The sequence below is a fragment of the Thalassophryne amazonica genome, chromosome 19 (genome assembly GCF_902500255.1).
Source record: "Thalassophryne amazonica chromosome 19, fThaAma1.1, whole genome shotgun sequence".
Lineage (NCBI taxonomy): Eukaryota > Metazoa > Chordata > Actinopteri > Batrachoidiformes > Batrachoididae > Thalassophryne > Thalassophryne amazonica.
This window is the reverse complement of record NC_047121.1, coordinates 64929907-64945838: the sequence shown is the minus strand read 5'-3', so window position 1 is coordinate 64945838 and position 15932 is coordinate 64929907. Positions and strand designations below refer to the sequence as shown.

Here is a 15932-nt window from a genome sequence, read left to right as displayed (position 1 = left end):
AAGGTTTTGAAGCATCACACAATAGCGACATCTAGTGGCCACAGACATATAACTACGACAGAGCGAACTCACGTCACACGTATAAAGTATGAAATTTCTATTCTCACTGCCTGTCTATAATATTACAAAAGCACCGTCTGAGCTGGCAACATTATTTTTTATCGCACGCGCCCCGCTAGCTTAGCTTATGGCAAGCTAAAAGCGGAGAATAAAGTTGAGAATAAAAGAAAATTACATTTTCAACTGTTGGAATTCATCTTGGATCAAAATTGGTCTGCACAAATAGGTGCAATGTGCTGTAAATAAAAGAAAGCCACAATAATAGAATAAAATGCAAACAAAAAATGTTTTCAAGCCACTTGAATGAGGTCGCAACGTCTAACCAAAAACTCCCTATCAACCTACAAACCGTGCTTATTTATTTTTAAGATTCACTCACAATAGGTCAGATAAAAATATTTGATTCTGACTTGAGAACCGATTCGTGGATTTAAGGTGTTTGACAGCACCCCCTGGCGTTGAAATATCAGAACGGCGAACCCCCGCACGAACCACGGTTCGAAACATCGTTTCAAAAGTTGTTTAAAGCGTTTCGCACGGCAAGACCTTCGCTGCTCTTTTTAAAGCAGGACCTCAGGAGAGATGTTTTAAAGGCAGCAATTATGTTTAATTTTCATTAAGAAAAAAGTTATATCCTCAGATATGCGCGTTGGCTTCGTCTGCCTGGCTAAGGTATTGTAACACCTCCGATCTGTTTGCTAACGAGCAACGTGAAGCATTATGAAGCTCTGCTGCTGCTTAGTCATGGATCAAAGATTAGGAAGGCGGAGTTTCAGCAGCACATCTCATTGGATGGTGAAACTAGTTAGTACTCTTAAAACTGTTAAGTATTTTACTGAAACTTAGAGATAAGGAGTTATGGCAACCCAAACTAAGGTGAAGCAGCAGACAGACACATTTTTTAAAAAGTCATTTTCAAGTGCACTTACTGATTTTGTGTTTTAGCCTCTTCTCCATGGATACTTCAGAAGTTCCTGCTCCTGGAGGATTCGCATCGGTAAGTCATGGTTAAAGGATGCATTTTGGAGTTATTTTGCCCTCACCATGATGTACATTAACATTTTGTCACCAGCTTTTGCCCTCAAGGGTATTGAGTATGACCAGGTTCCAGTCAATCTAATCAAAGACGGCGGCCAGCAGGTACACACACATTCACAGCCTTCTTTCTTTCTTTCACAAAGTAAATGTTCAATCAAATGCAACTGGGTAAATATTAACGTTTAAGCTTAGATTTTAAATGTGTTTTCTTGTAACAAAGTCCTTCCAAGGAGAACAAAAAAGGTCACTGAGCCTTTTCATATCATGCACCTGCAGTCTGAAATAAGTGAAACAGATATCAAGGCTGAATAATGTATTTTGTGTGCGAGATCAGCTGACAGAGAAATACAAGGCATTAAACCCAATGCAACAAGTGCCTGCAGTCGAAATCGATGGCATCACCATTTCTCAGTCAGTGAGTTGTCAACATCCTTGTCGTCCCAGAACACTGCGTTTAATCTGAAAAAAACACTTGAAACTTTATTGAAAGTGGGGTTGGTGTTTTTTTTTGCTTACACACAGCTGGCAATAATCCAATACATTGACGAGACTCGACCGGGACTTCCGCTTCTTCCAGCGGACCCGAAGAAACGCGCCCAGGTTCGGATGATAAGCGACGTCATTGCCTCTGGGATACAGCCGCTGCAGGTGCCAGAGTCAAGCTGGTGTTCCAAGTGTTCATCTTTGATAATGCCACTATGTTCGCTGCATTTATTTATTCCTGTTCTTTTCAGAATTTGCACGTGCTCAATAAAGTAGGAGCAGAAAAGTTGCAGTGGGCACAGTACTTTATTGAACGTGGTCTTCAAGGTTGGTAGAATCCAGACATCCACTACCAGTATTTATTTTTTAATCAAGTTACATTATTAGTCACATGAACATTTCTTCTTTTTCAGCTCTGGAACCTATTTTGAAACAGACAGCTGGGAAATACTGTGTAGGCAACGAGGTAAGATGATGGCGAGATTGGGGGTAGGAAGAGAAAATGGACAAATTTATGACACTAATATTTTACAGATATCTATGGCTGATATCTGTCTGGTGCCGCAAGTCTACAATGCAGAGAGGTATGCAAATCATTAATGAAAACTATAACATGAGCTCCATTACTTTGCACAAGAAACTTGAGCATATAGAAGCTAACTATTAGCCAGTTACCATTTGTGCTTCAACTTAATTGATGAGAAACTGTACTGGGTATTGCAATCGTTTAGCATCAAATAGTCCTCATGGTCCTCTTAGTTCCACTTATGGAATCAGAGTATACAAATAAAGCTAAAAATGGAGCCTGAACAAATGGGGGAAATCCAGATTTTCCATTTTGCACCTTCAATAAAAAATAAAATTATACTTTCCAGCATGTTTGTACCACTCCTTATTGGAGCCCAAGTCCTTCTCCTTTATGACCCTGTACGTCTTTAATTTTCACAGGTTTAAAGTGGATGTGGGATGTTACCCAACAATCAAAAGGCTAAATCAAACCTTACTTGAGATGGAAGCGTTCCAAGCAAGTCATCCGACTTGCCAGCCAGACACGCCTGAGGAGATGCGTGTGTAGAATCACATCAAATAAAGGGAGGTGAAATTAAACCATGTCTATGCAGTCATTTTAAATGACACTAGGTGTTAAAAGAATTTAAATATTTATTGTGTTAATACACAGAAGAGGTCAAAGTATAAAAGTTCCACATCAGAGTAGTTGTGCAAAATCTACAAGACACTTCAGAAGGATGTATGATTATCAAAGATTCTCAATATATTCAGATATACAAAAAAAAAAAAAAAAAAAAAAATCCAAGAAAAGCAGCTTTTAAACATCACATGTTTGTTTGCACTGTCTACCACAGTCCTGGTTGGATTTCTTCCCACAAGAATCCGGTAGTTTCCTGAAGACTTCTACGTTTCACCAGATATCTCCACTGTGCACGTCACCGTATCGTCGTAGAAGCTACCAGAGCAGTCTGACCCACCAAACACCAGCAATCTGCACTTGATAGTGACTCGGTCACCCTGCTTTTGCTTTTCAGTGTTTGCAAAGCTGGTGCAGCCCAAACTGATCATACTGTGTCCCGCTCGTGGACGAGAGGAAAGCAGAGGAGATGCCACTGAACTCCACATATTGGTGTCTGGGAAGAAATGAAGGTAGAAGGTTTAATAAGCTTTCACCAGGTCAGGTTTGGGAACATATGCTGGTGATGCTTCATTGCATCCACCACACTACAGAAAAGCCTCATGTCCTGGAAGGCAGCCATCCATGCAGACAAGCAGTCCATCCCTACCCCTTGAATTAATTGTATCTGCTGCAGCCAGGTGAAACATGGGCGTCCCCTTGGGCTTTTCCAGTTGCTGGGATCCTCAGCATTGAGATGCCTGGATGCTGGATCATGCCCAGAGATACACAGCACAGTACCAAAATATCACAGCTGGTGTTCCCTCAGAATGTAAATGACCCTCCTCATCTTAACATTCCTATGTAACAAAGTAATTCTAGCAGTACCTAAGGACCACCTTGGTCACTGGATATCATCCAAGTCTCACAATCCATCAGTGAGGCAGGAACCAGGACCTACATTTTCTTGCAAAGGCATAAATTTTCCCAGAAACATGACTGTCAACATGTTCACTGCACATGATTCTGATGGCCAAGTCCAGGAAGTCTTGAAAAGACTAGTGCTTCATCTAGATCAAAAACACATGCAAACCTCAACAGAGCCTCTAATCAAGAACTGCAGTCAAGGTATCCATTCATTCCATGTCCAAAGTCAAGGTCAGTCAACCTTTCCTTGCCAATGAAGCAATCTAAACTGCTGCTGCTTTACACAACTCTACCCAACACACATTCCATACAAGTACTGAATAGTGTAGGATCCAGAATACATCCCCGAGGAACATCGCTATTCACTGGGAAAAGATTGGGGGCGGAGTTAGCCTATTTTTAGGGGTGCTCAAGCACCCCTAAATATATATATATATACGAGGTCTCTTAGATAATAAACCGACCCTTTTATTTTTTTTTTTAACTATATGGATTTGAATGACGTGCGATTACACCAATCATGCTTGAACCCTCGTGCGCATGCGTGAGTTTTTTCATGCGTGTCGGTGACGTCATTTCCCTGTGGGCAGGCCTTGAATGAGATGTGGTCCCGCCCTCTCGGCTGAATTCCTTTGTTTCACACGCTGCTCGAGACGGCGCGCGTTGCTTTATCAAAATTTTTTCTGGACCTGTGAGGAATATCCGAGTGGACACTATTCGAGAAATTAAGATGGTTTTCTGTGAAAAGTTTAACGGCTGATGAGAGATTATGGGGTGTTTCTGTCGGTGTAAGGACTTCCCACGGAGCGGGACGTCCTGCAGCGCTTCCAGGCGCTGTCGTCGGCCTGTTTCGAGCTTAAAACATCCTAATTTAAGGCTTAATTCACCCAGGACATCGTGAGAGAACAGAGAAGATTCAGAAGAGGCCGGCATGAGGAATTTATGCGGACATTCCACTGTTTAAGGACATTTTTTTAATGAAAGACGTACGCGCAAATTCGCCGAGTCGTTTCCGTGACGACTCGGCAAATCTGTGTGCGCCGCGACAGGAAAAACACCTCCGTGTTGAAAACCATTTGTAGAATTCAGGTGGCTTTTAATGGCTTTCAACAAGTGAGTAACTGAGAAATTGTTTAACAGCTTGGGCATGTTCCAACTTGCCCGTTAAGATTTCCAACGGAGGTGTTTTTCCTGCCGCGACCCCCCGCGGTCGGGTCCGGCCCGACATGCGACTCTGCCCGCACGTTCTTTCATTACAAAATGACCGTTAACAATGGAATGTCCGAATAAACTCCTCATGCCGACTTCTTCTGAAAGTTCTCTGTTCTCTGACGACTTACTGCGTCAACAGAGCCTGAAATGTGGAAGTTTTCAACTTGAAACGGCGAGACGCTGCCGCCTCGAAGCGCAGATCGCCGTCAGGCGCCGTGGGCCGTCCTTAAAGCGACACTACCAGACCAAAATCTCTCATCAGCCGTTAAAATTTTTACCGAAAACCAGCTGAATTTAATGGTGTCCACTCAGTTGTGCCTTACAGTTTTGAAAAAAATTTTATCAAACAAAGCAACAGTCTCTGAGCCATTCCTAAACAATGAAAAAAAAAAAAAAAAAAAATCGACGAGCGGGTGGACGACTCCTCACTCAAAGCCTGCCCACAGGCGAATGACGTAACCGACAGGCGTGAAAAAACTCTCGCATGCCCACGAGGGTTCAAGCATGTCTGATGTAATCACACGTGATTCAAATCCATATGGTTTTTGAAAAAATAATAAGGTCGGATACTTTTCTAATAGACCTCGTATATGCTATAATTTTGGACCGTTACGATTTTCAATACAGCTTCTGTAATCAACCGTTTCTGCAGCGCGACTCCAGTTTGAAACGTAATGGCTCGTGGCTCTTTGATTCGCTGCTCTTCAGAAGCGGTAAGTCCGCTTTTTAACCCCTCTGAAAGCAATTAAAATATCACGAGTCACTTTTGTGTGGATTAAAGTCACTAACTGAGACTCTTGTCTTGCAGTCGAGAAACAAGAATCATCCTCTGTTCCGTTTTGTCACAGCTCTAAATGATGCGCGGGTTTTTGCTGAGACAGAGTCCGCTCAGAATTAATAACTTCAAAACGAATTGCCGCGTTAAATAAAATGACACCTTTTACAAACGTTGCAATACAGCCAAACTACAATCGACTAAAACGTTTTAAAAATGAGATGTCCTGCATTCTTTATAAACCTGACCTGCAGCACAGCTGCAGGAGCTCAGCTCATAGGTATGGAAACGTTCATGCCTATAATAATGTCTGAAAGGAAATGCTTTTGACCAAGGGCGTAGGTTTGGTCTCAGCTTTGGTAGGGACAATACCACCCCCTAACCCACTCATACCATTAGACGCACAAGTACAGCATAATACATAACATATGACGACATAATGCTGAATAATTTAACACTTTATTTACATTATTAAGTGTGTAGGCAGACAAAGAAATAGCTTAAATAACAAAATTGCACCCAAAATCACGAATCTATTCTATAGGCCTACACCTGAGAGAACAAGACAACAAAAAAAATACTTGTGGAGCTAACAAAAAAAAAAAAGTTTTTGCAACCAAGATGTATAATCTATTCTCTTCATCAATAATGCAGTTGTAGGTATCTGGCAACCTAATTTGCCAACAAAAAAAAAAGGGCTTTACAATGATATATAGGGTGTATTACGGTAAACGTAAGCCTGTGATGTCATAACGCAGAGGAAAAACACGGAAGTTTCACACTAGTGCGCCGCTGATTCTCATTACCGTAAGTTCTCATGTAAGCCCTCACGCTGAAAAATTTCAACACTGACGGCAGGCCAAGAACCCGTGCTTTCAAACAGTGTGCTATATGTTGCATATATTACGGTAAAGTGCGTTCGGTGACTTTTGAAACGAGGGAAAAGTATGAAAAAGAGCGCAAAAGTGACAGAAAAGTACAGACAGCAAACAAATGTAGTAATTTTTGAGGAAAAGGCAGGGTGTTAGTGTCATTTGTGAAGGTGTGTGTGCGTGTTTGTGTGGGTGTGCAGTTTATTTTAAGTGTGGCGCACAGCATTGTTCGCACCCCCCCCCCCCCCTTCTTGTTTTTCTGCACCGGAGCAGTGTTGCCAAAATTATCGTATTTTGGGAGAAATTATCGTACACAAACAAAACGCATACAACGTAGCTATTTTAGCGTTTTTTTTTTTAATTTACAAAGAATTTTATGTCACATTTTTAAACAGTAATTATAGTAATGGGGAAACTATGGCACAAAAAGAACGCAAATGCACAAGCAAATGCACTACCAGACTAGAAAGATTTTTTTTTTCTGTGAAGGGACACAAACGTGTTAATTACCAGACTAGAAAGAGTCGAATTCAACCTCGAGGTCGCTGTCATCATCTGATGCCACTTGTGCAGATTTTGTTGAACACAGAAAAAAATGTTGACACCTCCATAAGGAACTTTAACTTTTTTTTTTATTCTTCTTGTATATCTCTTTGCTCTTGTGTTTTGTTCGTTTGTTATTGCATTTGTTGAAATAAAGTTTCGAAAAAAAAAGATGTTTGGGGAATCTTCCTGTCACGGTACAGATTGGATGGAACTCATTACTTTGTATGAGGGGGGGCGGGCTTTCAAATGACTGTCCCGGTCGCCCAAAGCCAGCATTTGATGCCGCCTGAGTGCAACACCTGCAAAATGATTCTTGGGTGTCAGAGAGAGATGCGTGTTTGGGCAACCAACTGAAATTATCGTACATATTGGATTTTTTCCCCATTATTGATCGTACATTTATTGATCGTACATCGTACAGAGGGCAAAACTATCGTACAAATACGATAATTATCGTACATCTGGCAACACTGCACCGGAGCCACCCATCCTCTGCGCTCCGGGACCTCCCACTTTACAAATGAAGCACTACCTGCCACGAGATGCGCTTTGTTTACGTCAATGTGAGAAGAACGTGAGCCAATGAAATTGCAACATGGGTAACCCTGTCACTCTGACACGTCGAAAACACAAAACGTGACGACTGAAATTATAGTCTCGAGATCGCAAAAAAATAGTGAATGATTTTGTTATATAAAAAAAATTCTAAATATTGGTAGGGACTATTTTGCCATCCCAAAATATTGGTTGTGACTTGTCCCTATGGTCCATATGCAAACCTACGCCCCTGCTTTTGACAAAAACTAACAGATTTTATTTCTGTTTATGTCCAGAGATCAAGGATCCACCATGTAGCTTCCATGAACAAATCACTCTCCTACATCAAATACCATGTACACAGATCTGACCTTAGTTAAGGTCCTTAACTAAGCATTTCAGAATTAAGACGGTAAACTTTACCACAAAGTTGAATGCACAGCATGATAAGTGAATAATTGAAATTCCTGCTAAAAAGGCATAAATCATAAAACTGATTTTGTATTTTTATTTGTTGGCAGTAAGTGGCAAACCAAGCCTGCAGTGCAGTGATGGATATCAGAGCATTTTTTTTCAAAAGCAAATAAGCTTCAGGTGAGGTTTGTGCACTCTATAGACGTTATGTGATAGTAGATATGGACATTGAGAATAGCAAAGGATGGAAAGTGAAGCTCAGGGTAAATTGAATGTGTGTATCAGACTGTGGAGGTGTCTTAATTGTGTTACTGGTGTTTTGGTATGAATTCTGACTTGTAAGTCACACATTTTTATTTTTCTTACTTTTAAGGACTTCATTTGATCTCGTCTGTCCTTTCTATGCTTTGCTGTTAATTCAATAAATAATTCATATTCATATATTTTTTATCTTGAACCCATTTATGTGCAGTGTACCATCTGTGTTCTCCATCCAGCCTTATATTGGAGTGCTGCTGTAGCTGTGCTAAACCAGGTCCTCCTGCACACGGCACTAAACCTCACTGATCAGAACAACTGCAACTACTGTATTTTTATGACTTACAACGTGGAAAAAGCAAGACAATCAGTTTGTAGAATAAATAAATGAATAGCCAAAACTAAAACACCGTCTAAGTAATGCCTAAAACTGTCTAAATGTAATTGAAAAGTGATACCAGGGTGAGTGTTCTGTACTAAGTACTATGACATAATAATCTGTTAAGATGAAATAAAAAAATCTTCAATAACTATAGGCTCATAAGACTAATATAAAAACAAGGATAATATACTTTACTCAGCCTCTCAATATTTCAGACCTGCTCCTAAGTTGCAATTCCTGTTTGCCCTCACCACATTAGGAGATTAAATTATTTGTTATATAAACTGCAGCGGAATGCAGGAATTTTATGTATGGGCCGTTATCCATTGCTAATATACATTTCTTTTTATCATTTTGACAATGAATGCAGCTTTTACAAGCAATGTTTTCACTCTGAAATCATGGGAAATTGTATTTCTGGACATCTAGATTTTAAAAATTTTAAAAATGTGCTAAGCACGCCTAAAACTGGATGTCTAAAATCGCCTCTGGAGAAGATCATATATATAGGATGATCATCTTTTCCTTGAATTAACTACATCAAGCACAGCGTTCACCTGTGTTGAAGATGTGTACATCCTGCAGGACTCCAACGGTGCTGCAGCCTCCACTCACCAATATTGTGTTGTCTGAAACTGGGAGCGCTGCATGAAACCTGCAAACATGCAAAGGGGTTTGTCTCTATGTAACACTGGAAGTTATTTATTGCCCTGTGCTCAGCAGTGGTAAAAAACAAGCCAAACATAATTGTACAAATTTGTCAAAGTAAGTTTTGTTGTAGCCGGTAACGTTTGACTGCAGTGATGTACTGAAAGCAGATGGTCACGCAAGTGACAGATACTCACCCCCGAGGCAGAGGTGGCATGTTGCCACACTTGACAGCTGTGTACTCCATGAATCCTTCACCCAGTAAGAAAATAAATCAAATTTGACAATCGTTTCATATTAAGGACCGTATTATTGCCCGTTTCAGCAGTTAAACCTTCAACATACCCAGATCTAGGAGATGAAGATCATTTAAATAGGTTGCAGTCTTCTGGCCACCAAATATAATCAACTTATCTGAAATTAGGGTGGCCGAGTGCCTGCAAGTGGGACATAAATACTCATTAAAAGATGATTTATACCCCATTTCAACAATCCAATACACAGAGTCTTGAGAAACTGTAAAAATGCATTAGTGCAGCAATCAGATAAAAGTTTTCCTGCAATTATCAGTATCAGATGTGAAGTATATAGATATTTATATGCAAAAATGATGTGTCTAAGTACTGCTTTCTCTGCTGAAAATGGTCCAACAGGCACTCCCAGGCATGAACACATTTCACCTCTTGGCTTTTCTCCACTGGCAACTATTTAGAATAGATTTAAAATATCAATACAGGTTGGTTCCATCTTGCTTCTCTGACATTTTACTTTTATACGTGCAAATGATGTCATCTATTGCAGGTCCTCTGATCAGGTGGTTGTAGTGATTCTGAGGCCCAGATTGGAGTCTGGTGGAGATTGTGCACTTGCAGTAGTTGTTCCAAAACTGGACTGTCTATCACAACCTCACCAGCAGTGGCGGGTAACCCCGGCTTCAGTGACTAAGAAGTACTGCCATGTGTTGTTTCTACCTGTGTCCACTTTTATAAAGCAAGAACAAACACTATGGTGAAAGACACTGACCCAAACCGTGGCAAGGGTTTCTCTCCCTCAACAATGGGCTGGTACCAGAGTTCAAACTCAGGGTTGAAGATGTACAGAGCGTTACTGCAGGCTTTATCCCCAGACAACAGGCTTAGCTGAATCCCACCGAAGACAAAAAGCTCCCCTTTATAAAAGACTGCAGAGTGATATGCTAGAGCCGGAACATTCCCTCGTGCCTAAAAGGGTTTAGCCACAAAAAACAGATACTTTGACACCTTCTCAGGCATGGGAAGAGAAACAGAACTACATCATGTCAGTCATTTGCCACAAACCCACAGTGACACGCTTCCATTTCCATGTCAGAGTGTCGAGAACATAGAGCTGACTGAAGCGCTGGAACTCCCTCAGGCCACCATAAACGTAGACAGCCTTAGAGTCTGGGTCATAGGTCGCAGAGTGCCCTTGTGCAGATGGTGGTACAGGCCCAGAAGTAGATGAGTTCATGGGAAACCACAAGTTCTCATCTGGGGAGAGAATGGCATTAATGGAATGTGATTCAGAATGCAGATCCTACAGTGGCCTCGTCTTGTGCTCAACAACTATAATATTGGATTCTGAATGACCCAAGGTGAGCATTTCCGAGTCCAGTTACAGCATCCTTACACCACAAGACAACAGGCGGTCTCTCTGACATTAATACACCCGCATCTGGAAGTCACACATCCTTTTTGGTCCCATTCGTCCATCCATCCATGAAGAAAATAACCGTTTCAATCCAATTAGGTGGAATGACTGAGAACTAGTCAGAGTGATGTGATTATGAGAGAAATCTGTTAAAAGTGACAGTCACGGGCCAAGGTGGAAATGTGGGTCCAATGCTTACATAGACAGTTTCATGTTAGAACTTTCCACTTCCAAGGCACACTGAATGCAGCATTAGTCAAGGATGAAGCTGGTTAGTTTTATACAGAACTGACCAACCTACGTAATAGGACCCATTAACCTGAAGTAAGTTTACGGCTACAGCAATCTGACATTTGGCTCAAACGACCAACAACCAAATGATTGACCACTGGCTGACCTTGCAAGGGTAATTCTGGAATCCACCTAAGTCGGTGCGACTTAAAAGAGCAATTATGAATTCATCCTTCACAGACATACAGTAGTGTTCAGAATAATAGTAGTGCTATGTGACTAAAAAGATTAATCCAGATTTTGAGTATATTTCTTATTGTTACATGGGAAACAAGGTACCAGTAGATTCAGTAGATTCTCACAAATCCAACAAGACCAAGCATTCATGATGTGCACACTCTTAAGGCTATGAAATTGGGCTATTAGTAAAAAAAAGTAGAAAAGGGGGTGTTCACAATAATAGTAGCATCTGCTGTTGATGCTACAAACTCAAAACTATTATGTTCAAACTGCTTTTTTAGCAATCCTGTGAATCACTAAACTAGTATTTTGTTGTATAACCACAGTTTTTCATGATTTCTTCACATCTGCGAGGCATTCATTTTGTTGGTTTGGAACCAAGATTTTGCTCGTTTACTAGTGTGCTTGGGGTCATTGTCTTGTTGAAACACCCATTTCAAGGGCATGTCCTCTTCAGCATAAGGCAACATGACCTCTTCAAGTATTATGACATATCCAAACTGATCCATGATACCTGGTATGCGATATATAGGCCCAACACCATAGTAGGAGAACAGGGACAGAGGGACTTTGCAGGGGATTCTTGAAAATAAATTAGCTTCACACAGGCGTCTTCTAACTGTCACAGCACTTACAGGTAACTCCAGACTGTCTTTGATCATCCTGGAGCTGATCAATGCGTGAGTCTTTGACATTCTGGTTATTCTTCTATCCATTTTGATGGTTGTTTTCCGTTTTCTTCCATGCATCTCTGTTTTTTTTGTCCATTTTAATGAAACTACGCTGTTCTTCTGAACAATGTCTTGAACGTCCCATTTTCATCAGGCTTTCAAAGAGAAAAGCATGTTCAACAGGTGCTGGCTTCATCCTTAAATAGGGGACACCTGATTCACACGTTTGTTCCACAAAATTGACGAACTCACTGACTGAATGCCACACTACTATTATTGTGAACACCCCCTTTTCTACTTTTTTTTTTTACTAAAAGCCCAATTTCATAGCCTTAAGAGTGTGCATATCATGAATGCTTGGTCTTGTTGGATTTGTGAGAATCTACTGAATCTACTGGTACCTTGTTTCCCATGTAACAATAAGAAATATACTCAAAACCTGGATTAATCTTTTAGTCACATAGCACTATTATTCTGAACACTACTGTACCAAGTTTGGTAGAAAACCACATAAAGTTCTATGAAAAATAGACCATCAGACAGACGTGACCTTGACCCCAAATTATTGGCCTTTGGCAAGTTTGACCTTGCCTGGGCAAGTCCAGAACCCACCTCCATAGGTTGACCAAGTTTGATGCAAATCAGGATGAAAATTTTAAAGGTTTACCGTTGACCCCAATGATTGCCCTTTGGTAAATTTGATCTGGCCTGGGCAAGTATCTGCCTACACATGTGCCAATTTTGGTGGACATTAGAATGATGGGGGGGTGACCTTTGCCCAAACACTTTGAAATGCAATTCTAGGGTTGATTCATCCGCATATCAAGTGTGGTCCAAATCAGCCAAAGGACCTGGGAGGTGTAAGGGAACAGAAACATTCAAATTTTACTGTGATGACATCAAAGTCACACAGGACCAACATATTACAGAAATATCACTGAATAAAGTAGCACGTTCTATAACTCTGTCAAACATGGAAGTAGTTTCAATTTCTGAATGCCATTTTTACCAAATTAAATGCTGTTAATACGGAGGTCATTCAGGCGTTTCTCCAGAAGGATTCAAGGTTTGTTGGCATCCTGATAAACTATTTGATTGGACTGACCGACATGAAGCTTCCACACAGAGTCCTTGCAGCAGTTCTCCTCAGATGTTTCTCCTCCAATGAGAACGGCCTCATCAGCATCACTCAGGCACATCGCATGGTGCCAACGCTTCGACGGACGGACTGAAAGAGATCGTGCTCTTCATCACAACCCCTTTTTTTGTGTGATCACAGGATCTTGTGTTATGTCTGACCTTCTCTGTAGTCCATTTCCTCCTGGATGTTTCTCCTGGATGTCACCTTTTTCTTGGGGCTTGGAGGTTTGTCCATGTGGGCTGTGGGACTGTCAGCCTCCTCGGAGCTCCATGTCAGGGCGTAACTCTGACTCGTAATGGCCTGCACCTGCGTCTTATCGTTTCAGGGGCAGAGAGCACGTTGTGAAATAAGAAACTTGTCAAATGTGGACAATAACATTCTTAAGCAGAAATCTTACCGTCGGCCAAACTGTCAGTGTGGATTCCATCTTGGAATTATGGGTGTCATGTTGTACCTCACTGCAAACTTCACCAGATAAACTGGGAGTTATCTGAAAGGCAGGATATGTAATTAAGGGGGATGTCTGACATACATGCACGAGGTCTGTAAGAACACGTTAAACAACACTTCTCTGACCCTCTCAGTTCCAGCGTTTTGGTGTAAAGTACAGGACAGATCAGTCATGTTCTGTTCTGGAAAGAGCCGACGTTTCCCACGGGCCAGGGGAGTACTGCTGAAGATGCTGCTGGTGTTATCCTGTGGCATGGAGAAGAAGGAAAAAAAAAATAAGTAGGGCAGACCAGGCACAACCATAACATTCTGCTTCAGTACCAGCAGCAGTTATCGCCCAGATTTTGTCTAATACAAATAAGGCCCCATTAGAAAAAAAAAAAAGTCTATCCTTCCCACCCACATGCTGAAATCAACCCGCATCTTTTTTATCTTTTTTTTTTTTTTTTTTTTTTTTTGCGAATTTCATTGACAGTGGTACAGTTTGTGCAAGAACGGGCATGTCCGCTAGGTGTTGAGTATGCTTTGGCCGAAAATGGCAAATGTTTACAGAGCCTGGAACTTGCCACCTGTCATTGACAACCGACCACACAAAGGACGATGCCATTTATCGTGATAGAGATTGCCGCTAAGGTCAAGAAGCTCCATAGTACGGGGTGGGCACCCCCCCCCCCCCCGAGGTAACCATGAGCGATGTTTACAGCCAGTACGCATGTGGTATAGTGGAGGTAGCTTGGACACCAAGTACAACGGTTGCAAGGTGAGTTTTTCCTTGTCCACTTCTTCTTCTTCTCTGTACGTCTGGGCCGGACCTCTGAGAGAAGTAGTTGGATGACATCCCTGTTTTTGTGGATTTTAATCAAATACTATTGCAGAGATGTGACACTGGTTTTGTTATAGTTCTAAGTGAAACTGTACTATAGTATTTGTGTCTTACTCAAGGGAGTTTCATTTCCCAAAGTCAAAATTTTACTGTATTGTTTGTTCTCGGTTTCTAAGAAGAAAAAAAATCCACCCTCCCTCACTTTTTTCTGATGTCAAGGATGACAAACTGTTTTTTTTTTCTTTTTTAATGGGGCCTAACACATCTTTCAACCTGTATCATATTATACATTTTAGAAAACTGTAAACACAAGGAGTTGAAAAAGTAAACTGCATGTGCCTTTTACATAACTTAATACCTGCAAGCAATGCACAAGGACTGGAGTTTAAAAACCATTATAGTCACCCTTCTTCCCACAAAACCCAAGTACAAATGTGGAAACCTTACAGGCAGAAAAACCATGCAGCCTACCAAATATAGCTGAGTGGCATCTAGAACATGATTTCACTATTTCATAAAACTGCAAGTCCACTATATTTTGCTTTTTACACTTGTTCCAATAAGAAAGTCATTCTTTGTGGGAAAATGTAGTTTAGAAAAAAGTAAAATTTTAAGCAACCGAGAATTTTTTTAATGTATATTCTCTCACCTCTCCGCACATAGTGAGCACAATCTTCCCATAAACTCCTCTCCTGCCCCTCTCTGCAGCCACTGTCATGACGTCATCACTCCACTCGCCCTCCCAGGTCAGACACCTGAGGTCAAAAGGTCAACCTTTTTTTGTCACACTTTTATTTTGAAGGTCACTTCCGGCCGTTGACCCCTGGTCAGCGTACCTGACTTGACTGGAGAGCGTGCCGATCCTCTGGGCCGTGACGTCAGCGCTGACCACGACCTCCACGGTCACTATGTCGCACTTCCACTCGCCAAAGCCGAAGATGACCAGCTGTTTGGGGAGCGGCAGCGGGATGTGCACCTGGAAGCACCGGCGGTTCGATTTCCTACGGGGAGAAAAAGGAAACGACTTAAAAACGGCTGTGATCCTTTAGAAAGAAAATTTATATAAAAATAAATACATAAGCCATGAACTGTTACCTGCTGAACTGTCGAGGAGCGTCACGTAGCGACCACAGCACGTAAAAATTCATCCTATCACATGTCACTCCAGCAGCCACTTCTGATTGGTTGAGCAGAACATGAGGTCTTTGTAGAAATGCACACGTGTCATCAATTTATTTAAGGAGCATCGCTTAGGGTGCACATCTCTGACAAACAAGGGCGTAGGTTTGGTCTCAGCTTTGGTAGGGACAATACCACCCCCCTGCCCACCACCACCACCACCCCCTAACCCACTCATACCATTAGACGCACAAGTACAGCATAATACATAACATATGACGACATAATGCTGAATAATTTAACACTTTATT

At 41.4% G+C, this 15932-nt stretch overlaps 2 protein-coding genes across 3 annotated transcripts; one reads left to right on the top strand and one right to left on the bottom strand.

The window, feature by feature from the left end:
- The first annotated feature begins 558 nt into the window (after positions 1 to 558).
- Positions 559 to 2688, top strand: gstz1 (glutathione S-transferase zeta 1). Of its 2 annotated transcripts, none has more exons than XM_034159515.1 (9): positions 559 to 732; positions 1006 to 1057; positions 1133 to 1200; positions 1433 to 1513; positions 1621 to 1746; positions 1833 to 1908; positions 1995 to 2047; positions 2116 to 2165; positions 2530 to 2688. In XM_034159515.1, the coding sequence occupies exons 1-9, from the start codon at positions 703 to 705 to the stop codon at positions 2654 to 2656; spliced, it is 663 nt and encodes a 220-aa protein (XP_034015406.1). In that variant the 5' UTR covers positions 559 to 702; the 3' UTR covers positions 2657 to 2688. The 2 variants fall into 2 exon arrangements, with proteins under 2 accessions (XP_034015406.1, XP_034015407.1); XM_034159516.1 differs by having other exon boundaries at positions 569 to 936.
- Positions 2689 to 2962: 274 nt separating this feature from the next.
- Positions 2963 to 15722, bottom strand: zgc:163014 (uncharacterized protein LOC100038766 homolog). Its single transcript, XM_034159505.1, has 13 exons — positions 15598 to 15722; positions 15339 to 15503; positions 15152 to 15257; positions 13806 to 13925; positions 13627 to 13719; positions 13388 to 13541; positions 13194 to 13316; positions 10599 to 10786; positions 10302 to 10498; positions 9624 to 9715; positions 9476 to 9530; positions 9188 to 9285; positions 2963 to 3224 (listed from the first exon to the last, which is right to left on the bottom strand). Exons 1-13 carry the CDS (start codon positions 15648 to 15650, stop codon positions 2995 to 2997), a joined length of 1674 nt encoding a protein of 557 aa, XP_034015396.1. The 5' UTR covers positions 15651 to 15722; the 3' UTR covers positions 2963 to 2994.
- Positions 15723 to 15932: the final 210 nt, after the last annotated feature.

What these genes read in the sequence shown, in the direction of transcription:
- gstz1 (XM_034159515.1), top strand. Translation starts at nt 703, where the DNA reads ATGCGCGTTGGCTTCGTCTGCCTGGCTAAG. An exon ending in CTGGGATACAGCCGCTGCAG is followed by an intron (nt 1,747 to 1,832) that starts GTGCCAGAGTCA and finishes TGTTCTTTTCAG; the next exon opens with AATTTGCACGTGCTCAATAA. An exon ending in AATACTGTGTAGGCAACGAG is followed by an intron (nt 2,048 to 2,115) that starts GTAAGATGATGG and finishes AATATTTTACAG; the next exon opens with ATATCTATGGCTGATATCTG.
- zgc:163014 (XM_034159505.1), bottom strand. Translation starts at nt 15,650, where the DNA reads ATGAATTTTTACGTGCTGTGGTCGCTACGTGACGCTCCTCGACAGTTC. An exon ending in TGCTCACTATGTGCGGAGAG is followed by an intron (nt 13,926 to 15,151) that starts GTGAGAGAATAT and finishes TCCATGCCACAG; the next exon opens with GATAACACCAGCAGCATCTT. An exon ending in AAAACGCTGGAACTGAGAGG is followed by an intron (nt 13,720 to 13,805) that starts GTCAGAGAAGTG and finishes CCTGCCTTTCAG; the next exon opens with ATAACTCCCAGTTTATCTGG.